The 27767-nt window shown below is 36.6% G+C and overlaps 2 protein-coding genes across 7 annotated transcripts in view; one reads left to right on the forward strand and one right to left on the reverse strand.

Moving 5' to 3' along the window:
- Positions 1–4368: 4368 nt before the first annotated feature.
- Positions 4369–16383, reverse strand: mtmr6 (myotubularin related protein 6). Of its 3 annotated transcripts, XM_016453934.1 has the most exons (14): positions 16179–16383; positions 12291–12410; positions 10094–10256; positions 9694–9851; positions 8550–8678; positions 8053–8187; positions 7830–7962; positions 7634–7743; positions 6743–6868; positions 6613–6662; positions 6332–6532; positions 6123–6257; positions 5906–6032; positions 4370–5383 (listed from the first exon to the last, which is right to left on the reverse strand). In XM_016453934.1, exons 1-14 carry the CDS (start codon positions 16200–16202, stop codon positions 5063–5065), a joined length of 1932 nt encoding a protein of 643 aa, XP_016309420.1. In that variant the 5' UTR covers positions 16203–16383; the 3' UTR covers positions 4370–5062. The 3 variants fall into 3 exon arrangements, with proteins under 3 accessions (XP_016309422.1, XP_016309420.1, XP_016309421.1); XM_016453936.1 differs by lacking the exons at positions 12291–12410; positions 16179–16383 and adding an exon at positions 10333–10610 and having other exon boundaries at positions 4369–5383; XM_016453935.1 differs by lacking the exon at positions 12291–12410.
- Positions 16384–17411: 1028 nt separating this feature from the next.
- The window catches only part of nup58 (nucleoporin 58), an 11932-nt gene continuing 1576 nt past the window's right edge, over positions 17412–27767 (forward strand). For 2 of the 4 annotated variants that reach the window (XM_016453937.1, XM_016453938.1), the window contains exons 1-12: positions 17412–17794; positions 18173–18330; positions 18431–18463; positions 19046–19315; positions 19400–19562; positions 19644–19709; positions 19778–19952; positions 20035–20114; positions 20221–20339; positions 20448–20530; positions 23438–23639; positions 27134–27217. In XM_016453937.1, the coding sequence (XP_016309423.1) occupies positions 17715–17794; positions 18173–18330; positions 18431–18463; positions 19046–19315; positions 19400–19562; positions 19644–19709; positions 19778–19952; positions 20035–20114; positions 20221–20339; positions 20448–20530; positions 23438–23639; positions 27134–27217 (1513 nt within the window). In that variant the 5' untranslated portion in view covers positions 17412–17714. Of the gene's footprint in view, positions 17795–18172; positions 18331–18430; positions 18464–19045; positions 19316–19399; positions 19563–19643; positions 19710–19777; positions 19953–20034; positions 20115–20220; positions 20340–20447; positions 20531–23437; positions 23640–25023; positions 25220–27133; positions 27218–27767 lie in introns of those variants that run through there. The other 2 variants (XM_016453940.1, XM_016453939.1) reach the window with 2 other exon arrangements.

Below are 27767 nucleotides of genomic sequence, written 5' to 3' on the forward strand. Positions count from 1 at the left end.
ACTGAAGAGACAGGTCTCCCCAACTTTTTGTGAAATAATCATTATTTGTCAAAGGTTTCAACTACCATGAAAATAAGAATGAAGCAAAGGTCTCTAACAGACAGTTGCTTTGACAGTAGAATGCATAAACTTGCAATTAGCAAGTGGTAATTTACTATGGTTAGCCCTCACCTTTCATTTAGGACTACTGAGTGAAACTTACATCACCTAATTAATATTCATAAGCCAAGCTCATATGGATCTAAAAAAAAACTTTATGGAGATTGCACACACAAAAAAAATAACTTGTTTTTTATATCTGTGCAACTTGAAAAAATGTATATCACTTTAAATGAAGGTTCAGTTCATGGTATCATGAACTCAATTCAATTTTATCTCAATTCGCTCAATTCAAGCATCATGAATTAACAATAAACATTTTTTGCAGCATTTATTAATCTAAGTTAATGTTAATTTATATACTGTAATTTATTGGTAATTCTTAATTATTATTATATGTAGAAATATTAACCTAAATTAATAAATGTTGTTAAATTATTGTTAGTTATTGATACTTAATGTACTCCCTAATGATAACGAATTTGCTACTTAATATAAATATACATTCTATTTACTATCAAAAAAATTATGTGGCTTATTTAAGATTCTATTAATTTCTAAGCCTTTTCCAGGCCTACAAATCCACAAATCACAAAATATATATTTACATTTACAGCTAATTTACATACAGCAACTCTGAAACAAAGACATCAGTGCTAAATAATGATACCAACATCCTTTTTATTTGAGCCTCTTCCCTTATTTTTAAGAATCTCTTAAGACAGCCTGAAGAAATCCCCATGAAACTGATGTGCCTACCCATCCACCACTATCTGTATACAGGCCTCCTCTTCCACCTCACTGGCATGAAACAATGTCTACATTCACACAATGTACAGGGGGGCCAGAACCTGCAGTATGTGTATGTGTGAAGGTAAGCTACCGTGCAGCCGTTTCAGTGAGGTCAAGTCTTCCTGGCCTCTGATTCAGCTTTGGTTCCAGGTCTGCTGCACTGGACCAAAACTCCCCACCTGTGTTTGCCATTTCTGTCAGCAGCCCCTGAGGCATGGCAGACGGAATGTGCCACCACACCCATTGTTTCTTCGGGTCAGTGTGGGTCTGTATACTCGTTCTTTGCTCTCTGGGCCACGGGAGGCCTGTCTGCTTGAGGGTACATGGAGAAAAATTAACCAGAACCACATGAGTAAAGTTAGGAGACCAACAGGAAGAAACAGAAAGAAAGAAAGAAACTACTTCAGTTTGCAGTCCAATTTTGTGGGTTTCACCTCGGTGGATAAACACAGTGCTCACATCATCCACCCCTAGTGTGACATCCCTGTTGCTGCCAAAGACAAAACTCTCCTGAGAAACAAACTAGGACATTTGGACAAAATAGAGCTGGACTGTTTGCTAATAAGGGTGTGTTGCTCAGATTTTACAGTGCTGCTTTCCCCCCATTATCTGCAGCTGAAAAGGACAAAGGTGTGTGCAGATTCTTCAAAGCACAGCACAGCTCTTATTGTGGAGTTTGTCAAGGCCAGACTGGATCAGAGACATCAATAATGGCAGTGTTTTAAGCCAAAGACAAATCTTCTCATGAACTGGGACATAATGCAGTTGGCACTCAAATAGAAGACAAAGAGTGCTATAAACCATTTTAACCTCAAACGGTTTAACCTTCCCATAGACAATATTAACATGCAAATGAAAAAGAGATTGTTCAAACATTGTTGTCATGTCATTGTGGTAAATAATAGGTAGATGGGGCAGCGTCTTTATGTGATTAGTTTAATCACTATGAGAAGGAGTCAGGCAGGCACAAAAATGTACCAGGGTCAACTGTAAAAATACTTTAGTTACCACTAGGTTTGGGAATTTAGCACAGGTTTTTTTCTAAATACTTAAATCACATGATTTTCATGATGTTTGGTGCCATTAATGATTATCGAAATGAATCAAGAACTTCTGTGTTGTGTACTTAACGCTTATGAGAATTAAATCACTATAGTCATTGACTCGTTTTCCCTATGATAACCAATTAATGTAATTATTAGAAATTAGAAATTAAAACAAAAAAAAATAACAAAAATGTTTTGTATTCAGTAACAATTTCCTTATTAGTATATTAAGATTGATATTTTCTGTACATATACTGTTTTATTTACTATGGAAGCCCATTTCTACTTCAAAGTTTAAAATAAAAAATTGAGATATAGTTTAAAATAAGAGATATATCACATATTAGATCTAAGGTAACAATTATGAGATCAAGTCACATGAGATAGGCCTATAAAGTCACTTTGTAAGATATAAAGTGACATTTATGACATATAAAAATCATAATTACAAGAATAAGTCGCATTTATGAAAAATACAGCCAAAACCAGATTTTTTTTAGTATATAGGCTAATCATAATAAATTAATATATGATCTGCTTTTTTGACGTAAGCTACCAATGTTTGCGCTGTTCCATTGTCATGACGTCATAGATCATATTAAAATAAGGTCTGTGAATAATATTTCCTGAAACAATGTTCACGCTGTGTTCTACAATATGAATGATTATGAAAATAAATCCAACACCGCCATTCTAAAAAACCCATAGTAGGAAATTCCCGAGGAAACCCGTGGCTCATAAACGTTGCAAAATATATCACGATACATTTTTATAAGGCCCCGCTCACTCACCAGAATTACTTCATTTCTATTAAGAGCTGAGAGGCTTTAGCGTCTTATTAATACAGTCTGACCCGCGGGTGTATTTCACGCGTCCCGTCACCGGTGCTCAGATTTGCAAAACAACCCGGTTTACGGAGTCACGTGACACAGTTTTACATCCTGTTGTGACCTCTCGCAGGGGTGAGTTTTACAATAAAGCTTACAATAATTACCAGAATGGTAAGAAATATAGACGGATATAGAAAGCTTTTCCGTCATAAAACATTTAAAACGCACATGGAAATGGATATTGCGTGGGGAAATCAAAGGAAGTGACAAAGTTTGTTTACTGGAGACATCAATTATGTTCCATAATAGTCTGAATTTATCAAGAATCAAATTCAGGTCCATAACCACAACACAGACTTAGACAGTGCCTATTAGAAAAATGAGTGGTTATGTAATTCCTTGGGTAATTTGGACGAACCTGTGCTTATCATGTGGACACATTTCACTTATTCATCAGAAAACACTTCACCATTGTTATTTGCTGTATTGATTTTTTCAACGTACTAATCAAATCAAGTTCAATGAGTTATGCCTGTTTAGATTAAAGACAAAATACTTGAGCGTACACACATTTCACACTCATGCTGGCTCTTGTGTTTATGTCTTTACAGGCATGCAGCAGACTATCGTCTAGGGCCACGTTTGCAGGGATTAGTATTAATTCCCATTTCGCCTAGTGATCCTCTTCCAGTCAGTAATACAGTCCCGAGGGTTTGGGCCCAATAATCACTTTTAAGACTTGCTTACAAATGCAAGATGGATGTCAGACAAGTACTTGCGTCTGGAAATGTGGTAAGACTCAGACATCCTCTCACCATTATGAGATGATTCTCTACAGAAAGAAGCAACTGGCCCTCAATCCAATATGAAAAAATATAAGACACTTTTGTAATCAGCTTAACTTTGGCACTGTATGCCAAATTCACATTCTATCTGTTCTACATATTATATCAGATTAGAATTACTATGTACCAAATCATAGTATGTTGAAAATAGTTAATTGGGATGAGTCTAGACAAATAATCATCCCAAATCAGGTTTAGACTTAGTTTATAAAACTATCCCAAAAAAATCCCAAATATTAATTTGATAGATGTTTATGCTACAAGAATTTACTATATTTCAGTATTGTTTTATTAATATGCACTACTCGTCAAAAGCTTGGAATAATTACATGTTATGAAAGAAGTCTCTTATGCTAACCAAGGATGCATTTATTTGATAAAACAATAATAATGTGAAATAGTCTAGCATTTAAAAGAGCAGTTTCAATCTGAATATATTTTAAAATGTAATTTGAGTAAAATGTTTTACTGATTTTGTAATTTTTTGATTAATTAAAAGTTTCAAATAACAGCATTTATGTGAAACAGAAATCTGTTGTTGATTTCTGAAGGATCATGTGACACTTAAGACTGGAGTAAATGCTACTGAAAATTCAGCTGTGCCATCACAGGAATAAATTACATTTTAAAATATATTTAAATAGCAAACAGCTTTTAAAAATTTTAATAATATTTGAAAACATTACTGTATTTTTGATCAAATATATGCAGCCTTGGTGAGAATAAAAGATAAAATAATTTATTTTGTGTGACAATGACAGATTGCTTTAGATTATCCATTCAGATTAGTAACCGTTTTTTTGTTACCCATGATTTATTGTTAGCTCATATAGTCACCTGTAAATAAACATGACCTTTGACCTGCTCTATGACATCACATTAACCTTTTGGGTAACCCCCATAATCGACCAGACTGCACATGGGACACTTGTGTGTAGGGCATCTCTGCAGTTACCCTTCATTCTGGACAGCATCAGTCTTTTCACCCTTCAAGATAACAGCAAGTGACATCGAATAAATTAAGTTTTGAGTCAGAACACCTACAATATTGAGGATTTGATTCATAAGTCCATCAGCGCTTTGTTTAATCTTTTCTTTTTAGTGCTACTGACATTCTTTAAAAAATGAGCAAACAAAAACAAAAAACAAGCTTTTTTTAAAATGTAGTTGATGACAGAAATAACATTTGAATTGACAGATATAACAATGAATTTACATTAAGGGATCCATCTCTGAATTCCTCCCAATTATTTCTTTGTCTATTGTACATGAGTGCAGTGCCATCACGTAGAGTAAACAACTGCACACATGGGCACGCTCACACACACACACACACACACACATTAGCAAACATATACTTCATCTTTCTCACATAAGAATATACAAATCTATTTTTTTTTCCAGTCCCACTAGATTCATGAAATTTCCAAAATCAAGTTCTGAAGTGTCCTTAGCAGGTCATTCTGGCTACTCCAAACTCCAAGGTGACCACGGCCGGCTCATTCTTGGAGCCGAACGATCCTGTCAGCTCTCCGTAACCATTCTCCGTGGCACTGCTACCCTCTACAGTCCTTTCTCCGTCAGTACTGGCCGGAGCATCTTCCCTGGCCTCCTCTCCGAACACCTCCTCGTCTTCCTCCTGCTGCACTTCCTTCCGACTGAGAAGAGGAGCTCCCAGGATAAGAGACTGAGGTCGGAGAGGGAGACTGCGATCTCTTGGAGGTGTCTGGGGCTTTAGTGGAGACGTACTCACACCAAACTTCTGGAGTTTCTGTGGAAACGCACAAAGACACAGGAAAGCATGTGTCATTTCAGATGAATGCAATGAAAAGTGCAAGAATACTTTATAGACCTGAAAACATGTTCATCACAAAAGCAAAATGAGTCACTGACAAATGCAAACACAGCTTCAGTGATTCTTGTTCCTAAAAAAAAGCTTATAAAATTATTTATAAAATGATAAATTATATATATATATACTGTATGTGTGTGTAACTATTCTTCTTCTTATTATTATTATTATTATTATTATTATAAGAATAAGGAAGGCCCTGGTGGACACAGAACTCCAGAATGCATGGGCTGTCAATGTTACACATTCTGTTTGAACATACTGAGCAAACTGTACTTCAGTCCTTCACAGCCTCATTTTGTTAGCGCAACATCTCCTGATGCCTCAGGGGAAACTTGGTGGTATTGTAACACACAAATCCATAACTAATTCTTTTTCATGGGAAATGAGCATTCATGGCTTAATTTTTATCCAATAACCAAATTCCTGAGGTGAACTCACAGTCTTCAGGGCTTGCACTGTGCCCTCAAGCTCTCGGTTGCTTTCTTTGAAAGTGAGGACTTGTTTGAGAATGGACTGCCGAGGGTGCATGGAACGGTCATACTGATGGTACATGTTTCTCCAGAACCTGCAACACAAACCAGTTACTGGTTAAACCATTGCAGAGTCTAAATAAAGGAGGAGTCATTTATAAACAGAAGAGGTTAGTCATCTGTACTTGAAGTGGCAAGCTTGGGTAGACGGTTCCAAGACCGGGTGTGATTCTGCAAAGCTTGGGCTGTACACAGGGTTCAAGTAGTTCTGCTTTTCACTCAGAAGGTGAGCCCATAATGAATATGTCCTCTCCTTCAACCTGTAATGATATACAAATGAAGTAAGGGGTTTGAGATGATGGGAAGGAAGCAAATGCATGTTAGTTTTACTCACTGAAGGACCTCTCTCTGCCGTTGACTGTTGCCCAGGAAGTTGCCAAACTGGCAGGAATGGACGTGCTCGTGGATCTGAATGAGGAACCACTCGCTGAACTCGAAAGCCTGAGGAAACTGTTCAGTCAGCTGCCATACACACTCCAGGAACTGTGTGAAGATGGGTGACACCTCTTTTGGGTCGGGGTCCAACTGATCACACCTGCGGCGAAACAGGCGTCAAGGTTATTCCAGACTCTTCAAGCATCTAGAGTCAAGAACCAAACAGTGAATGATGCTAACCTGTCTGCAAACTTGTGTCCAAAAGAGATCCAGTCTTTTTCAATAAGTACCTGAGAACAAGAGGAAGATATATTAGATGGTGGAAAAAGATAAACGACAATGTCAGCTTGAACAGACGAAAGGCTCTTACCATGAAACCTTTAATGGTGCGATAGTACGGATCCATCAACAGAGAGCCTAGAGCGCAGACCTGAGCTGTCCGATCCCATCCATCAGAGCAGTGCACTAGGACACTAGCGCCCTCAACAGTCACAGCCTGGTATTACAAAAACATTTATGAGAAACGGTTATTTTAGTTAACTAAAAAAAACAAACCTTTTTGTTACATATATATATACAGTATATATATATATATATATATATATATATATATATTATTTCAGCTAGTTGCCGAAAAAAAAATATCATTTTTATTTAACTTGATGTACTAAAATAAAAAAAATAAATAAAATAAAATAATACCTATGTACACATTTTTTAGCAAACTAATAAAAATGAAAAACACAAAAACAATTACTAAAATTAAAATTAAAACAGAAAATATATAAAAACTATAATAGTATCTAAATAATCCTAAAATAACACTGATGAGAAATCTGTTGAATTCATACCAGTGTTGTTACTGTTAAAAAACTAATAGTAAAATAATTGTTTAGTAACTGAAATAAAGATGTAATCACACAATATATAAATATTAGATGCAAAACCTAACCTTAAAAACTAGGAATTAAAAACAAAATAAGGAATGATGTTTTGGACACAAACTGAAATAAGTTTAGGTAAATAAATACCTAAGATAAATAGAAATATATATATAAAAAAACTAATAAAAATGATAAAAGGACATAACAAAATTACTAAAACATAAACCAAAAATAAAATGAAAACTAAAATGATAAAAAATAAATGCTAATTCAAAATATTAATAAATACTACAAAAATATAGAAATAATACTAAAATAATACTGGATACTGAAGAATCAGGGGCATAATACTGCATGCAGGAAGATTGGAGTTTTACCTTGGCAAGGAATATAGCTGCATCCATGATGGCTTTGATATGACGCAACCATCCGCTGTTTTCCAGTCCAACCAGGTAATCAGTCATGGAAAGTGAGCGCGTTCCCACCACTATGAGACACAAATAACAAAGATGTTGACAATTAACAAATTGAAATGAGAATGAACCAAATTCTCATAGGTCAGCAATCTCAGACCTTCCAGAAGCTTCTGCAAACTTCCTCTCATCACATGAATGTTCTCGATGCCCACAAACTGGAAGCGGATATTAGAGTAGTTGTCCTCATTCTCATAGCCTTTCCCTGCTGCACGATTCGCCAGTGCATTCAACTACAAAAACACAAAAAGTGCTTAAGGAACCTGTTATGATCACCCAACTGGCTTGAAGAACACACAAAAAAAAACTTCATGACGTTCTACCTTAGGCCGCGTGTCCATCACATATATATATCGGCTGTTGTGATTGGACTTGCTGATGGCCTGAAGCATGTGTTCGTCTTCTAAACAGCGAGCGCTGAAGCCAGAGAGAGGCTGACTGCATCGACACACCGCTGCCTGGAGACATGACACAAACAAATATAAACACTTACCACCCTGAAGTACATTATAAAAGCAGAGTAAATGAGGAACGACAGACTTAACAAGACCAATGCAGATGCTGGGAGGTAGCCGCTGGCATACAGCCATGGTTTGCCAGTAAATCTACTGTTTAACTTAATCGGTCTCTGTGTGTTGACAAGCCATTACCTGTTTACCATCCCGCTCCGTTTATCCAACAGCGCACAGAAGAAACAACTAACTCCCATTACTGTGTCAACAGACATCTGCACATAAATTAGTTTTAATGAACTCTAAAGATTAACAAAGGGCCTAAATCCTAAATCGCTGGCTTTCTTTTCTTATTAAACCATTCTTACCTTCTTCTCCTGGTAGAAGTACGTTAGAACAGGAAAGCGGCCTTTGCTTCTGAACTTGGAGCTTCCGACTATGATTGGTTTACTGGCCGTAATGGGTACGTATAAGTCTCTTGGATATGTCTCACACACCTAAGCACACAATTTAGAGTCAGACACATTAACAAAACACTAAAGAAAACAATTACTGCCATTAAAAAAAAAATAAAAAATCATGCGGTACCTGTAAAAATCATGGAAACACACCACTGAATTTATGTTTCTCTTTTATATGTATTTAGTTAAAGTATTTTATATTAAACTTATTTATTTCAGTTAGTTTCTTGTTATTTTAAATTAACATTTTTAAATTTCACAGATTTTTTTCTTTATTTTTAATCAATTGAATTTTAGTTTTTTTTTTTAGGATTGTCATCTAATATTTATATTTTATTTTAAAATATGAAATCAAAAATATTTGAAAGAAACAAGAGCCCAGCATATATAAGAACAGTATTCTTTTAGTATTTTTGAAATATAATATTAATATAGTGTTTATTCATATTTATTTTATTAAGATTTTGAAGAATGTAAGATATTAAATTTAAAATATTACTTTTTATTTGTATAACAGTTTTGGTCACCGTGTAATTCTGTATGATTCTATATTAATTCTATATTAGAATAAATATTGTAATTATGTGCAACGCTTATGTGTAATGCCTAAAATAAAGCATCCCATATTTAATTAATCTCAGTATCTAAAAGGTTTTCAATCCATCAAAAAGATTTGTAAAGTGCAGGTTTTCTGCAGGTTACAAAAAGCTGATGACTCAAGTCTTTTTGTGTTATGAATGAACGACTGAATCATTCACTCAAACAAACCGAGTCATTTACAACCAAAGTATATCAGATTCATTCAAAAATAAAACACCACTAGCACATATAGTACCTACCTGGCCTGGCTTTTGCTTATCTGACTAAAACCAAGTTTTATTCCAACCACATTATTCCAATACTAGTCTTGAGGGACATTATACTCTATTTTAGGTTGCCTGTCAGCCTCATAAGACCTGATTTTAGGTCACACACATCCTGAATTAGAATCAACTTGGCTGGATCAAAGAAAGAGAAGGTGATGTTGAACATATTTTCCCTCCCATCATACCTTGTACTCCCTGTTAACATCTGTCAATTGCCACTGATCACATGGCACTCCCATCCGTTCAAACTCAGCTGCGAGGTCTATGAGTTGCCAGCCCTCCTCTCTCTGTTGGTCATTCTGCTTTGGGTTGTAGGAGAATGCGTACAGCTCGTCGTAGGACACTGGTGTACAGAATAAATGAGTTAATAAACTTTACAAAAGGTGAAAATGAAAGTCAAAGTATTCAGGCGACCATCTGGAGTTGGTACTGATGCTCACACATCCCTGACCTCCGGCCAACAACGCATGACCACAATATCCTTTGTTCAATCACAGAACAGACCTAAGGGTCTCCCCTGTGACTTTCAGGAAACTTTTGCAGTCTATTTATTCTTGATGAGGGCAGACATGTGAGTTTACCCACCTGGTCTCAGCAGCCTGAGCAGAGAGCTGTAGATGTCATGGCAGTCACGCTCTCGCGGAATCACAAAGTGGACAAGCCGGAAATTTCGGCACTGAATGAGAAGCGGGCAGCCACTGGTTGTGAGGGACAGCTTCTCCACGGAGGCAATGTGGTGATGAAGGATCTGAACACACAAACACATAAATACAAAACCATTTACAGAATTCAACTGATGTTCTTTTCAACCTAAAAGTACTTACAAGTATGTAAAGGCTGGACATCATCAGTTCTCTCTGTCAGAACAAGTGATCGTGTCTGTGTTTGGAGCGTCTGATGCCCATTTGTACATAAACACCACTGATCCTCACAAACTATTCCAAAACACGCTTCTTCGGCAAGCATCCGTTATAAAACACTGGCTTTATATCCTCCCCCGGAGGATCAATGAGCCTCCAATTAGTGTAAAACAAATGTTTTTGAAGATTAACTTCAAGTGAGCGTTAGATGATGGAAAAGGCCATTTAAATATAAAAATAGGGAAATAGGCATGCGTAACTAAATATCCAATATCGATCAATACTGATAAATAAAACTCTAAAATCGGCTGGTAACTGATATATGGTCCCTTCCTAATGTGAAAAAATAAAAAATAAATCACTCTGTGGTTGTCAAACGTTAGTGGAACAAATTTATAGTTTACTATTTTTCCAAATATATTTCCTGCCACAATGACAAGTCAGATTGGTCTTCAAGCATCTGGTTTTTTTTTTAAGACATGTTGAAATCTTGTTTTTTCTTCCTTCCTTCCTGGTCTTGTGTTCCTCTATCTTTAAGAGGAATATAATGTGCAAGAACATGACAAGGAGAATCTAATACACACATATACAATTACCATATTCAAATTAACTACACAGCACTTTTGGAAGGTCAAAATATGGGGCATTAAAATGCGCATGTATCTGCATTTCCATTTGCATCGTGACTCAGTGTGCTGTTGTCATTGATCACTGAAGTGTGTACGTAATGCATAATGCATAGGGAACAGAAGGCAGTACTGCAGGCAGACAGAGAGCCGTTTTTGTGCGAGCCAGTCCTAAAAGAGTGAAGAAGCTACACGTGAGAGTGCAGAATTTATTTCAGTTGGGTTCCAGACTCATGTGAACATGTTACTCCAAACAGCCAGCTAGTTTTTAGAAAGTGCTGGCACAAAGTCGCAAAAATGTGCTCTTGAGGCCAGATCTCTTATAAACTAAAATAAGATCAAGGATGCCCTTGTAAAAACAGGCTAAAACTGCTAGTATAAACAGAATTCATTATATATTATATTTATTATAAACCTAATTATAAATTGTGTAAATAATCACATTTTTACTTTGTCACATGATCCTTCAGAAATCATTCTAATATGCTGATTTGCTGCTCAAGAAACATTTCTTATCATTATCAATGTTGAAAACTTGTGAGAGCAGTTGTGCTGCTTAATATTTTTGTGGAAACGGTAACACTTTTATTTTTTCAGGATTCTTTGCTGAACAGAAATTTCAAAAGAACAGCATTTATTTGAAATAGAAATATTTTGTAACATTATAAATGTCTTAACTGTCACTTTTGATCAATTTAATGAGCAAGTGTCCTTGCTGAATAAAAGTATTAATTTCTTTAAAAAAAAAGAAGAAAAAAAAGAAAAAGAAAAGAAACTTACTGAACTTTATCACCCACCAGACAAAAATAAGAAGTTTGATCAATTAGAGAATTAATAGCATAATACCATTAAAACCTCTCAAGAGTATTATAATGATAATCTTTGTTGGTCAGTGTCAGTCAGCATCTTAACCTCCGATCTGCTTCCTGTGTGGAGAAGATGGTGAGATAAAGTTAATCATCTGCCATACGCTCACACACAGAGACGGAGCGATCAGTGGACTCTAAACGTGGCAGATCACGTCTTGAGCTATGTGGGTCATTGGTATTCGTGTCCTCTCCTGGCCTCCCCTACACTCTCGTATTCACTTGGCCTCGGGGGCAAGCTCAGCCGACAGGTTTCCACAGCAACAACACCTACTGCCAACGTGAGGAACTAGTAACCTCATTCCCATGATCTAATTCTCTATAATCCTGTAAACAAAAAGGGTGGTACTGTATATCCAAGCTACCCTGTCGGTCACACAGGAAATCTTTATCACGTCATTTAGAGACCGTTAAGAGGGGCTTTTCATACCCATATCTCCTGGGCACTGGTTGAATTACTCTCCACAAAAATCAGATGTGTGGCCGTCAGATGGAGGGTTCCTATGACGGACTTGTTGCTAAAGCGATCTAGCAGCTTCACTTGTTCTACCTGCGGAGGAAAGCACATGTTACAATTTTTAAATGTATCTAAATATATCTTCCACCTTGTAAATATGAACCTAACCATGAGCAATTAGGGCATGATTCAAAATAAATTGACTTTCACTGGTAGGACCGAGCAAAATCTACTCATGTTTTTCACATTTTCTGCATATATTTTAAAGGGGTCATATGATGCTGCTAAAAAGAACATTATTTTGTGTATTTGGTGTAATGAAATGTGTTTATGTTACAGACCTTCTTTATGCACCAAGAGCTTGTAACACTCCAAAGAGAAAGGAAAAATTGAAATCGCATCATATGACCCCTTTAAGGGAAAACCGGAGGAATTTATTTTAACATGATAAAAATCTGTTAAATGGAGCTACACTTATATTTGTAGCTGCAGGTATAATCAAATATTTCAAAATATTTCATAAACAAACACAAAAAGTGTGGGGGAATTTGTGTTCATGGGTGTTGCATACATATGCTGAGTCATTTTTTAGCTGATATGGCACAACAGACTCTTTGTATTACATTAACTAACATCACATTAATTGGTAGTGTGTATCATATTGGTCGACATCATATCACAAATGCTATCATACCACAAATGTTTACATTAAGACAGAAAACATGATTAGAGGTTCAGTTTAGTGAACAAACAAAAAACCGACCGAGACACCAAACAACAGACATCAATTATAGACATTCATTCATATTATCTAAAACTACTGTATATTACAATTAGATCTGCATCTATTTCCCAGCAACTTGACTGCAGCTAAGCAACACACTTCCTGTGACTGCAATAAATCAGCAGACATCAGAAAACAAACAGTGAGTATGATTTTTAAAAGGAAATTGACAAAAGCAAGTGGTATAAACTTTGTACATTAGTTTATACACTAGTACAGGTATTAAAAAAAGCAAAAGTCAGATACAGTCTATATATCAGTATATATACCTTTAACATTATATATATACTGTATATATAAAGTATATATATACATATTCTATTTTAATTCTACTTTATATTTATCTTCTTTTTAAAAAAAAAAAAAAACAAGCTTTCTATTTTTTCTATTCTATCTACTTGTTTTTCTTTGTGTGTATGTGTGTGTGTATTGTGTGTATTGTATATGTGTGTGTGTTTGTTTATGTGTGTGTGTGTACTTGTTTATGCTACATTGAGGGGACCAAATTTCCCCACAAAGATAGTAAAACCTGAAATCTTTGACACTGTGGGTTTAAAAATAGTAAATGATGTTTATCTGAAATTGTTATTTTGTGTTAAACAGGTTGTTTTTGAAAGTCGGTGCTTGAAATAAAAGCTTTTTATTTCATTGATTTTTATTGATGACTGGAGTGTTAATATTTTAATTGTAGGCCTATAAATCATTGTATAATAGACCTGTATTAAAATACCTTTTTAAAAACATTTGAATTGAGGAGTAAATATATAGCCTAATCTTTTGTTATCATCGTTTTTTTTTTTAAGAAACTAGAGAAATTGAGGAATTTACATACCATTATTGACAAGGATGTGTAATGGCAAACTTTTGGCTTTATATCTCTGGACAAAGTGTCGTACAGATGTCAAAGAGGCCAAATCCAGGTACATGAACTCCACTAAAAACAAAGAGATTACAAAATCAGTACTACAAGCAGCACCTATAAGAACACATGCTGTAAATGAATGTAGGCAATTCAACAATATAAAGCTTCAAAAATTAAAACTACATAATTTACTCAGCCTCAAGTTGTTGCAAACCTGTATGCTTGTCTTTCTTCTGTGGAACATGAAAGAAGAGACATTTCTCAAAATATCTTCTTGTTCCACAGAAGACTGAAAGGTTTGGAATGGCATGAGAGTGAGTAGGCTAAATGATGACAGAATTCATTCATTTCATTCAAACTTTCAAACAAGGCTTTGTCAAGACGACATTTTGTTTTTACAAATTTAGCTTTTCCTGTTAAAAAGGAATCCTCTTTCAACACTTTCTTACCTTCAATTCACTTCAATTCTACTGCCTTACATTAACATATGAATTGCACTTATGCATCCTGTTTGCTACCAAGGCAAAATCTGGAACTGAATTAGAATTTAAAAAGCATTCTCAATTCAATTCCGAATGGCACACAACCCTGGTAATCACACATAATGAATTGCTCAAGGACGGCACAAGCATGTGAATGGCAGTAATACTGAATCATCCAATAATGTGAGGTCTTTGCGAAAGGTCTTCCTTTGACCAACTGAACAAGTCTTTTCAGGATTCAAATTGGTTCACACTAGGGCTGTGCGATATTGAAGAAAAATGCGATATGCGATAACTCATTAAATAATGCGATATTCGATATCCGATACGATAACGCTTAAAGTGCCACATGCTCAGATGAAACAGTTTTACTCAGCTGTTGCTGAGTCAGTTCTGTGAACTTCTAGAACTATCTTGTGTCATATATATATGGTTATTTGTATGCATGTATGTACTGTATGTACCAAGAGTTCCTGTAAAACCACAACAAATTCCTTGTGTTTGCGCACACTTAAGTGGTGAATAAAGCTCATTCTGATTCTGATTCTAATAAGAAAGCACCCCTACAACAACTTCTGAAAGTGAACGGTATGTGTTTTACTCGAGCATTACATAAAAATGTCATTTTAACATTAGTGTAATCCTTTTAACATGAGTTTAGGAACTGAATAATAAAAAGGAAAAATAAAACACTGCGTACAATTTACTCTTTGAATTCAATATGCACTGATTCTTACAAAAGTTATTTAGGTAAGAGCAGTGAGTGATTTTCTCTTTGTCTTTTGTTCATGGCCCTCATGGCCCCACTAAATGTAAATATATATATATAATATTTTATATTTATTTATGTGTTATCTATATTGTATTTTTTATCAATACTATATTAATGTTATTTATTTATATATATATATATATATATATATATATTTTTTTTTTTGTTTTTTTTTCTTTTTTAAGGCCTGCTTGAGTGCCTTTATGGGCTTTGGACCCCTGGCTGAAAACCCTGACATGAAGATGATGAAAATAGAAAAAGATCCAACTTAGTATCCTCCAGTTATTGTAATAATGAATTGCTTCATGATGTCACAACAAATAAAACTATTTACAGTATACGTGACGTGACGTGACATGTGGCCAAGTATGGTGACCCATACTCGGAATTAGTGCTCTGCATTTACCCATCCAAAGTGCACACACACAGCAGTGAACACACACACACCGTGAACACACACCCGGAGCAGTGGGCAGCCATTTATGCTGCGGCGCCCGGGGAGCAGTTGGGGGTTCGGTGCCTTGCTCAAGGGCACCTCAGTCATGGTATTGATGGTACACATTCAGAAGTAAAGGCAGTTTTGAGAGCCTTATTCATTACATCACTGTTAAGTCTTCAGACAACATAAAAATGCAGAATCAGCCTCCAAGGCCCAAAGCTTTCAGGACAGACCAGTTCTGCACAGATTTTGAAATCAGTCAAAATGGCCAGAAAGGCAGAAAATCCACATACGGATCACCGGGACTAGATTCAAGTACATTCGGCTCATATTTACAAGGCCAGAAGATATAGATGAACATAAACAACGCTGAGAGCTGCGCGCCCAATCTATATAGTGACACCACATCGTGTGTTAGATACATTTATAGATGCATAAATTCAATTGCATTTAACAAGTGTTTGTGACTTTGTGACATAGCAGGGCAGATCTCGCAGAATTCTACTATTTAGTAAAGTGTACCTTTGGTGTGCGGATGTGCTCCATGATGTCGCTGTTTTAGCGCGGTCAGCACAAGAAACGGATGACAATATCCTAAACAGATGCGTTCACACATCGGATGAATAAGTGAAGAATAAATCCGCCTCCGTTTGAAGCCAAGTTCAAAACATCTCTTCTACTAACAGCTAACAGTTTCTGCTGCTCTACTCAGCACTTCCTACTTGGGGCGTGTCTGTGAGAAAAACAGACAGGTGCATTCTGGGAAATGTAGTTTTCTGACGCGTCTTGATACTTTTAGTTTTTCATTAGATTTTCTGTGTAACCTTGTGTTGGTAAAAAAGCGTTTGACATATTAACATTTCATAATATATAAACCATATATTATGTATATTGTGAGTTAGACTTTCATTAGAACAGGGGTTTTCAATCTTTTATATGCCACAGACTCTCAAATATAATCACCCTTGTGCTGGATCCTCATCCTTAAATTTATAATGCAGCTATATATGCATAAAGACACAATTTATACTGTGATACTGTGTAACCTAATAATTTACATGATAAATTATTATATTACATTATAAATTATTATATTATATTTTTTTCTACTCACTATTACTGCACGGTATGATTATTTGATTGATCTTTAAATTCCGTATTTGTGTTTTGCATGTTTTATTAATTGTGTATGGTAATTCTTTCACTTGGTTTATTAAAAGGAATAGAAATTAAAATTTGCTGAAAATATACTCACAAGTTTCTTTCTTCTGTTGAACATAAAAGAAGATATTTTGGAGAATGTGGGGAACCAAACAGTTACTGGTGCCCACATACTATGGAAGTCAATGGGGTCCAAAAACTAGTTTGGTTACGCACATTCTTCGAAATATATTCTTTTGTATTCAGGAGAAGAAATTCATTTCTAGGTTTCTAAAAACTTGAGGTAAATGATGAAGTTAAAAAAATGACAGGATTTTTATTTTGGGTGAACTGTGTCTTTAAAAGATTCGTTCAAAAACAGATTCCTTCTCGGATGCAACACCTCTAAAATATCATAAAGGCAAAAGAGTATTTTGATAGTTGCTGAAATATTATTATCTAAATAGTGGAAATATGTCTGTAAGTGTGGACAGAATATTAATATAAAGTCCAACAACAGAAACAAGACAAACACCAGAGTAGATGAATAATGGATTATTTAGTTCAATAAATCACACTGCCTGCATGGACCTTCCAAGCCAGTAGGTGGCAATACTTCGAAACAGATGATGTTTGAATTTTACCGCAAAAACAAGGAGACAGACGAAGAAGAGATTGTGCGCGGAAACACGGAGCAGCAACGTTTTCAATACTTAGAAACCCACAGGAGTTTTAAAAATAAACGAAACCTCGATTGCCTAGTTTATAATCTTTTATTCATATCTTCTTTATACGCATCAGAATTTCGTGGTGGTTGCTTTTATTATCCAACGTATGCCGTAAGAAGTGGCTTCAGGGCCTCCACGAGGTCAGTCACGCTTGTTTCTGATTGTCAATTTTTGGACATTTAAGTCCAGAATGTCCAGCTTTAACTTCGGCACAAGTACCCTCGGCTCCACCAGCACCGGCGGGGGGTTCTCACTTGGAGCCGCGACCAGGTCAGCTTTCAACAGTGTGCTCGCTTTTTAATGAGATGTGCAGGACTATGGTGTAAAACATAAACACGTCTAAAATGACAGCTTAAAATGCTAACTTTAATTGGATGGTCAATAACAATTTGCTGTTTACAATTCAAGCTCACATTTTAGTTTCACATTCATTTTCAATGGCCTACCATAAAAAAAGTATTTACTAAATGGTTGTCTGAATGTATGTTTTTTTTTATTATATATATATATTTATATGTAATTACAAAAAATAAAACAATTTTGTGTGAGTGAATAATTTTTTTCAAATGCAGATAAATTATAATTACATTAAAATGTTAATGTTAGTAAAAACAAACATGATTTTTAATGTCTGATATCTTTTTCCAGTGCTCCTGCAGCAGGTACGGGTGGATTCGCATTCGGAGGGTTTGGCACGCCGACATCCACACTGGCCACCACCAGTACCACCTCCACACTGGGATTTGGGTCCAGTTTATTTGCACAGAAACCAGCAACTGGAATCAACTTTAACACACCTGCCTCAGGTTCTTGGCTGCTTGTATGACACATAATTTAGTGCCTTAGTAATAAATAACATCATAGTTAATTCATTTTGTTAATTCATTGTATAATTAACACTTTTAGGGGCTGCTGCATCCACTACTGGCCTTACTTTAGGTAAGCAATGCTTCAAGGAAACAAGCTAGAAGAAATTTAATCATATTTCTTTAGTCCGGTGGGCCTCAAACCTTTTGACTCCATTGCCCCCTAATGTCCACAATGGTATTTCTTTATAAAGCTTAATTAACATTTTAACTTTTTTTAACACATTATTTCTACCTGATAAAATATTTTAGAGCTTGTGACATAACTACACTGTAAAAAAAATGTGTAAGTAAAATAATTATTGGAGAAAGTACTGTTTTAGTAGCAATTTCTGAGTGGAAACTGTTTATACAGACAAATTGTATATGCATATTTATTAAAATGCCCATGTAGATTTAACAAGATATGTATGAGTTTCTTTCTTCTGTTGAACATAAAAGAAGATATTTTAAAGAATGTGGGTAACAAAATAGTTGTTGGTCCCCATTGACTTCTATAGTATGGGGAAGAGAAAAAAAAATAGGCACCACAGCCTATATTCTTCAAAATATCAACTTAATTTTTAAGCCCCTTGAACGTTTGCTTTGAGAACCTCTGGTTAAATCTTTCAGACATGCTGTACTGATTTCCAATTTGTTGTTTTTGTGTTCTTAGGGAGTCTCACCACCTCTACCGCTGCTTCCACTGGATTCAGCCTGGGCTTCGGAAAGCCAGCAGCCTCCGCTACACCTTTCTCACTGACAACCACCACCTCTGCAGCTCCAGGCACAGGACTGACTCTGGGATCCGTCCTGACCTCCACAGCCCCTCAGACCAGCTCCACTGGCTTCTCCCTCAACTTAGGAGGAGCTGCCACCACTTCCTCCGCTCCTGCCTCGGGTTTTTCCTTTGGTTCCAGTCTCTTTTCCAACCCCTCCTTGACAGGTCAGCCTTTTTTCCTCTGTAGTCATGTTACATTTGGTTTAAACTGGTGGTTTTGCTCTTATACTCATTTAATATGTGTTTCAGGTTTGGGACAGTCCAGTTTAGGTGGACCTCTGAGTCTGGGTGGTTTAGTCTCCTCCTCTGTTGCAACCACCTCTGCTCCTGCACTCAGTCTCGGCCTGGGTGGAGTAGACTTCAGTATTTCCTCTGAAAAAAATACTGACAAGTTATCCAGCACCAGACAAGAGTAAGAACCACACTACAATCACCTTTTGACTTCATTATAGATCATTTTAGTTGTTCTTACCCTGTTTTTTTATCTCTACAGAGACAGTAAAGCCCTCAAAGATGAAAACCTGCCAGGTCCGATCTGTCAAGATGTGGACAACTTTCAGTAAGTCTACCACATTTTGTGATAGTTGCATGAATTTGATTTGGTGCTTAATATGTGTCTTTCCACAGGAAATTTGTCAAAGAACAGAAGCAAGTCCAGGAAGAGATCAGCAGGATGTCTTCTAAAGCCATTCTCAAAGTGCAAGAGGACATCAAGTCACTCAAACAGCTCCTGTCCGTCTGTGCCAGTGGCCTGCAGAGAAATTCACTCTCCATAGACAAACTGAAGTTGGAAACTTCTCAGGTTAGGCAAAAAATGTCATGCAGACCATCCTAAGCAGTTCAAGGATTGTTCAATCTTGTAATCCATCCTTTTCTTCATGCAGGAATTGAAGAATGCCGATATCGCACTTCGCACCCAGAAGACGCCTCCTGGACTCCAACATGAGAACACGGTGCCTTCCGAGTGAGTGAATCTGTGTGGGTTCTACTCCTAAATTCCATCGATAAGCAGTAAAAGTTGCTTACTATTACTTGTTGTCCACCAATGCGCTGTCCATCTGTCTCTACAGTTATTTCCGGGCTCTGGTGGAGCAATTTGAGGTGCAGTTACTGCAGTACCGTCAGCAGATTGAAGAACTGGAGAATCATCTGACCACCCAGAGCAGTGGCTCCCACATCACCCCTCAAGGTTTTAATCTACGCTATGCTCTCAGTCAACTAATGCACAGCCTTGATTCATATGATAGAAAGATAGCTCGGGTATCCTCTTGACTGTATGATGTCATCTCTCATGTAGATTTGTCCCTGGCCATGCAGAAACTCTACCAGACGTTTGTTGCACTTGCTGCACAGTTGCAGGGAGTTCATGAGAATGTTAAGGTAAGTTCTGAACATTTCTTATATGGACCATATTTAATGTTTTTAAATATGAATACTCATATATTGTATATATATTATATACAATATATGTGACGAGTGGGGTGGGGCTTAGAGCCATGGGAAAGGAGCAAGGCCAGTGACACGAGTGATAACGAGCACCTGCGTGCCACACAGAGAGAAAAAAAACACTAGCTTTAATCTTTTTGTATTCTATCTGTTTTCTTTTTATTTATTATACAATTAATAAAAGCAAAAAAAAAGGCCTCTAACATTAGCTTGCTCTATTCTTTTTCTATTCTATCTGTTTTCTTTTATTTATTATATAATTTAAAACAAAAACTAAAAAAACCTTGCTATGTGTACTGCGTTAAGCTAACTGAGACTTGTTATAGCACTTGCATATCATTGCTCTTTTGTTGATTTTGATTGCTTCCATTGTCCTCATTTGTAAGTCGTTTGGATAAAAGCGTCTGCTAAATTACTAAATGTAAATATATTTACATACATCTATCTATATATATATATACATATATTAGGGGTGCTCCGATCGATCGGCTACCAATCATTATCGGCCGATAATCACGTTGGGATGATCGATCGGCGGTCTAAAAGGCCGATCTCAAAAAAACGATCTCAAGCTGATGACGCTGCCGTGAGAGGTTTGGCACGACATGCAACGGCACTGTCTCTGTCCGGCACGGGTGAAATAATTATAATGCTGAAGGTGAGGTACTCGCCTTCATATTTCTTCATTAAATAACTTATAAAGTAATTTGAAAATCTTGTGTGAGACGTAATTTCACAAACAGCGTGAGAGAATCACCGTGCGCTCTCTCTCTTTCTCTCAAAATACGCAAATGACTTCAAATCACCACATCGCGTCTGCACTATAAGCGAGCTGCACAGTTGACACAGGAATTGTCACTTGCACATTCGAGGCAGTGTCACATCATCACTAAAGTTGATAAATTGCATGTCTTTTTAATTCTTGCCAGTGTTTTACCATTCAGCGCTCTCCTGGAGACCGTGCTCATGCACACTCGCAGCGCACACACATAATGCCAGGTTCACATTACTCCGTTTGCAGTGCATACGTGGTGCGTATTTTTTCCGCGCTCATGTTAACGGATTAAAGCGTTCACTGCACACGGTTGCGGTCCGGCAGTGCGTTCCAGTAGCGGCGCGTCTGCAGCAGTGCAGAGATCGTTTCCAGACAGAGTCTATTTTTGCTGCGCTGCAAGCGCTGAATTAAAGTAACAGCGCATTGTTTGCAGTAAATATGAACATGACTTGACACGAAAATTTTGTAATTACACCATCAATGCATATTATTAAAGTCTACTGTGTTTCACAGTCACATTCTGTCACCGATGGAGTTTTGGTTCCTTGCAGCTGTCGCCTCTGGCTTGCTTAGTTGGGGAAGAATTGCAACGCTGAAAAAGCATTTTCAGTGACAATGTTATGATTTTTTTTAAATCAAAATAATGGATAAATGTTGTGTTTGTGGTAAACAGCCATGGATCAGTAGTGGACTCCTGTGTGAAAGCACAGTCCGTGCTGCTTCCCCTCTCACAAGAGTCACCTAAGAGGGGAATTCCCCCCATTTTCAAAAAATGAAATTCAGGCCCTGAATAAATGTCTAAAAATCCTGATTGGTGTATCACTATAAATAGTTATAAATGATAAAAAGAAGGCTTTAAAAAGATCGGTATCGTGAGATGAGCTTCCCTGAGACGGTTTCTGACAGTTTGTGCAGAAATTCTTTGGTTATGCAAACCGATTGTTGCAGCAGCTGTCCGGGTGGCTGGTCTCAGACGATCTTGGAGGTGAAGATGCTGGATGTGGAGGTCCTGGGCTGGTGTGGTTACAAGTGGTCTGCGGTTGTGAGGCCGGTTGGATGTACTGAATTCTCTGAAACGCCTTTGGAGACGGCTTATGGTAGAGAAATGAACATTCAATTCACGGGCAACAGCTCTGGTGGACATTCCTGCAGTCAGCATGCCAATTGCACGCTCCCTCAAAACTTGCGACATCTGTGGCATTGTGCTGTGTGATAAAACTGCACATTTTAGAGTGGCCTTTTATTGTGGCCAGCCTAAGGCACACCTGTGCAATAATCATGCATCTTGATATGCCACACCTGTGAGGTGGATGGATTATCTTGGCAAAGGAGAAGTGCTCACTAACACAGATTTAGACAGATTTGTGAACAATATTTGAGAGAAATAGGCCTTTTGTGTACATAGAAAAAGTCTTAGATCTTTGAGTTCAGCTCATGAAAAATGGGGGCAAAAACAAAAGTGTTGCGTTTATAATTTTGTTCAATGTATATATACATACACGCGCACACACACACACACACACATATTTACATACATATATATACACACACACAAATATTTACATGTATGTATGTAAATATATATATATATATATGTGTGTGTGTGTATATATATATTGATGTATGTATATACACACACTACTGTTTAAAAGTCTCTTGTGCTCCCTTATGCAGTTCTTTGGTTAAAAATACAGAGAACAATAATATTGTAAAATATTAGTATAAGATAAAAAAAAAACTGTCCATTTTATTATATTTTAAAATGTAATACTGATTTTGAAAACGGTTCTGCTGCTTCATATTTTTGTGGGCACTGTTTATTTTTTTTGGATTCTGTGATGAAAAGAAAATTCAAAAGAACAGTATTTATGTGAGACAGAAAAATATTGTAACAATATAAAAGTCTTTACCATTACTGTTAGTTGCTAAGTAAAATTGTTCATTTCTTAAAACCAAACTTTTATATTGTATATTATACATGCACACATACATCAGTACATCAGTTTCATGATAGAATTAAAGCACAATTATTATGTTTGAAATGTCTCTTCTCTCGTTCTCTGTAGACTCTCAAATATCAGTATCTGGGCTACAGACGAGCCTTCCTCGACGACTCCACAGACATATTCGAGTCAAAACGTGTTGCTGGCAAGAAATGGCAGAGCTCTCCGCACGTCACCACAGGCCCCGCACCCTTCGGCAGCATTCCCAACGCAGCAGCCGTTGCCATGGCTGCCACTCTCACTCAGCAGCAGCAGCCGGCTCCAGGTCTGACCGCCTTCAAGTTCTAGACCTCTTGACCTCTAGACTGATAGAATGATATGGGGAGGGACAAATAGAAAGAATGAGGGAGGGGGAAAATGACAGAGAAGGGCAGATAGAGCAAACAAATTTAAAAATAAACCGCAAAATCAGTCAGTGCCATGTCTGTTTTTGTTTTTAAACTTTCTCTCTTTGAGATATGGAGCAACAGGGTTGTTTTAACGTATATGACGCGACTTTGTGTGCCAACTAGTGTGCTGTGAGATTTTAGATGCTGACTGTCTTGCCCAACTTCTGTTTTCTTTCTTATCTCTTCCTCGCACAAGAAAAAACACGAGATGTAAAGCAAGAGCATGAAATGCTATTTAAATACACCCCAAACATTACGGGCACATTCCAAACCTATTCAAGGTTTAGAAAGGGGGTTATCATCTTGAGGTGGTCTGTCTGTGTTTTATAGGGACAGGTCTTCTATTTTGAGTGGCGCAGAAGGTCATAGGATTGATCTCTGATATTCCAACAGCACTAATGTAGCCGTCACTACACAAAGTAGCCAAACACAGTAGACTCGCGTGCTACATACGGGACTGAAATGCTTTCACACCTATTTCCGTTTTTATACCCATAATCAACTAAACCTGTATTCCTTAATGGTAGATGTGAAAGTTGATATTTTGAAGTGCCAAACAAACCCTTTTCAGTACGACCGCCGTGACTGAAGCTTTCTGAGCAATATGTTTGTTTTAGATGGGAATAGACAGAAAATAGCCGAGTGGTTTGGTAAAGGATAAACATGCTATGCAGGAAAGAGATCGTCGTACGGTACCTTAGGATAGGAACACATTTGGTTCTTTCCATATTTTTCTCAGTTGGTGGCACCATAATGCTAACATGCATTTTGATAGCTGCATACTAAACGGATTATTTAATTGCTGTTGTTAAATAATTTTCAGAATCACTTGTTTTAAAAGTATAAAGCTTTTTCGCACGAGTGTCCACATTTCATTTGAGATCAGTTTAAATACAATGTGCATTGCATATATTTTGATCTATCAGAACAGCATTGTATATCAGTTGTTTCTCTTGGTAGCTTTGGCAAGTATTGTTTTGATATTTTCAGCATTTCATCTCGCATCAAAACCATGCTTGTTTGGTTTAGTTATGGAAAGACAATGTCAGGCTGTTTTATTCCTAAGTTCCTCCTCCTTTTTATGATCGTGATGATTTGAATTAACCGGATTTCCATGGGGTTTGCATATGCATGAGTAGATATGTATGAAGGGAGTGTGTAAGCTACTGATTCTGAGGTGAATTAAGGTCATTTACTGTATTTTATTGGACAGCTCTGAATATGATATCATTTCTGTGCGTTTTTTGTTCTTGATTGAAGGTTTCTTTGCTTTGGTGAGACCCTCCATCCATCTGTAACCATGGTTGCATTTGTGGTTTCCATGGAGATTTCCTGGCAATAATAGCTGGTCGGAGGTGTGAGAGATAGTGATAGATGTTCCACTTCCGATGGCGCAGAATCTATTTACGCTGGTCTTATTCTGGGTTCTCAATCTATAGAGAAGAATCAAATTACAGACATTTTTGATTTGTGATTTTACTGGAAATAAGTCGACAAAAGGGCTTTATCAGTGTGATCCATAAGCCAAAATCATTTTGATCAAAAACTTGACTGTTCGTCATTCACATTTCATTGTTTTCCCAATTAATAGGCTTTTTTTTTTTTTATCTGTACTATAATATTTTTTGGAAATGGACTGTGCCTTTGTGCCTAAGAAAGTCTAGACTGTTGTGGGTGCTTTTGCATATTCAATTAACTGTAAATATGTAGTGCGCTAAACCAACGGAATGGCTTAATTAGTTGCACAGTATATGTATACACACACAAGATGTGAGATACAATTCCTTGCATTTCCTTGTAGAATCAGCCCAACCACAACACACTGCAGTAAAGTCTGTTAAAGATGAAAATCCTACACAGACACTAGTCGTCATTCATTTTCTTTATTTAAGGGCTACAGTGTTCAAGACTTCAGTTTGAGTGAACATGCTGCTTTATGGGACTATTGAGGGTCTGCGGTGAAGGATTGTGCCAAATTTCAGAATTTAGAAATGCAGTTTTTGTGATTCTTGGCCTTTTGGTGGCCCAGAGCTGCTATTTCATGCTTCGATCCGTCTTTCTCTACCATGGCTGTCATAACTCTAATGTCTGAGTAATAGCAGAGGTGGTAATACCTTTTCAGACACCTTTTCAAATCACTTTTCTCGCAAAAGACGAAAGCAACACACCTTCTTGCTTTGTGGGAAAACTAAGAATTAGACCCTCAGTGAACTTTCACTATGAGCCATTGTGAATCTCAGATCTTACAGGCTTTCTTTTGCTTTTATTCGCCGATCTACTATACAAACGAATGATCTTAATGCATGTCATGTTTTTAAAAAACGCTTTTAGGAAGTGGCTTTTGTGTGTTGGTACTTAATCAAAGCTCTTACACAGGATGTCTGTTTATAGACATGTCTGGTTCTTGGTATACGTTTCCATTCCTTGGAACACAAATGGGGCTTATTATTTTGGTTGTTTACAAATAGTAACATAGTCTATAATTCTATAATCTAACTTATAAATCAATTGTTTTTTTAATTATTATCATAAATTTTTTGTTTAGGTGATGCTTGTTGATGTATTTAAAATGGTGTGCCTTTTGAATTAGATACCGCATTAGTCCTAACCATTGTTTGAAATGCATCTTTGGCACAGGTTGGCTTTAATCGTTTTAAACAGTGTTAATGCCATAGCTACTACTAGGAATCAGTTTGTCCTCAACTGTTTGTCATGTTTAATGTAATTTGAATTGACAATAAATCAGTTTTTTTAAAGAAAAGCCCTTGTCTTTGTTTCTTTTTGACTGATAAATCATTGATTTTTCTCAATGAATTGGATTAAAAGACTGCATTTGAGATGCTGATTTATCACATCTCTAAATTAATAATCGAATCAAATTTAAACCAGCTAAAAGGAAACGAGACAGGAGCACAATTTAGTAATGCATTAAGTAACAGCAGGTCTGCAGATGTCATTTAGGAAATAAGTACCTTTTGTCATATTAAGTGATTTAGAAAATCCATCAAAATAGGAAGACATTAGTGTGGATCCAAGGTAAGTAACTAGAAGCAGATTAGTACAATAAATAGAAAAAAAAATCTATTTGCAGCCAGTAGTGCCTATTTTTTGATGTTCTATTAAGTTCCATTTGCTCCAACATCATAATGAGCCGTATTTTAGATAATGCTGATATGGCTTTTATGTAGCTCTTACGCTGTGCCACTTATTTTCAATGAGGACGTTTTCCAAAAGTTGCTTTCAAAGCATGTGCTTCTCTTACAAGATTGTTAATCAAATTTTTTGAGTTTGCTCATTGATAATATGGATCTATATATATATGAGAGTGCGTGAGAGTAAGTTCCTCTGCTCTCTTTTTTTTTTGTCCCAGGACCACAGGCGCCCTTGGGGGCCAGTTTTGGCACTCCCTTTTCCTCTGGTATTGGCACTAGCATGGGCTCATCCAGCCTCGGAGGTACTTACTGTGATAAACCTCTCCTCTCCCTTTCCATCTCTGCACTCTTAAGTCTTTCAGTCTCAATCTTAATAAGACAGTTCACCCAAAAACAAAAAAAATCTTTTTGTTTTTCACTCTCATGTCACACTGAACCCATGTGATTTTCTTCTGCTGAACAAAACTGTAAATATATTCATGAAGTTCAACACTTTATAGTGACCATGGCTTGTAAGCTTCATGAAATTGGTCTATAAATCACGTCTTCTAAATCCATATGGTAGTGCTTAGATTTATGATTAGAATTATCACTTATTCAAATAACAAAATCATTATTCACTGATAATCTTCCCCTATAGTGAGCTGTAAACTATGGAAGCTTATTTCACCCTGGAATAAAATGATAAAAAAAGGTAATTGTGACTTTATTTCTCCTAATTGCGTGTTAATATCTCAACATTCTAACTTTTCTCTAAATTCTGAGTTTATATCTCACAATTCAGACTTTTATATCTCGCAATTCAGACTTTTATATCTCGCAATTCAGACTTTTATATCTCGCAATTAAGAC

This window comes from Sinocyclocheilus anshuiensis, unplaced genomic scaffold (genome assembly GCF_001515605.1).
Source record: "Sinocyclocheilus anshuiensis isolate Anshui unplaced genomic scaffold, SAMN03320099.WGS_v1.1 scaffold928, whole genome shotgun sequence".
Lineage (NCBI taxonomy): Eukaryota > Metazoa > Chordata > Actinopteri > Cypriniformes > Cyprinidae > Sinocyclocheilus > Sinocyclocheilus anshuiensis.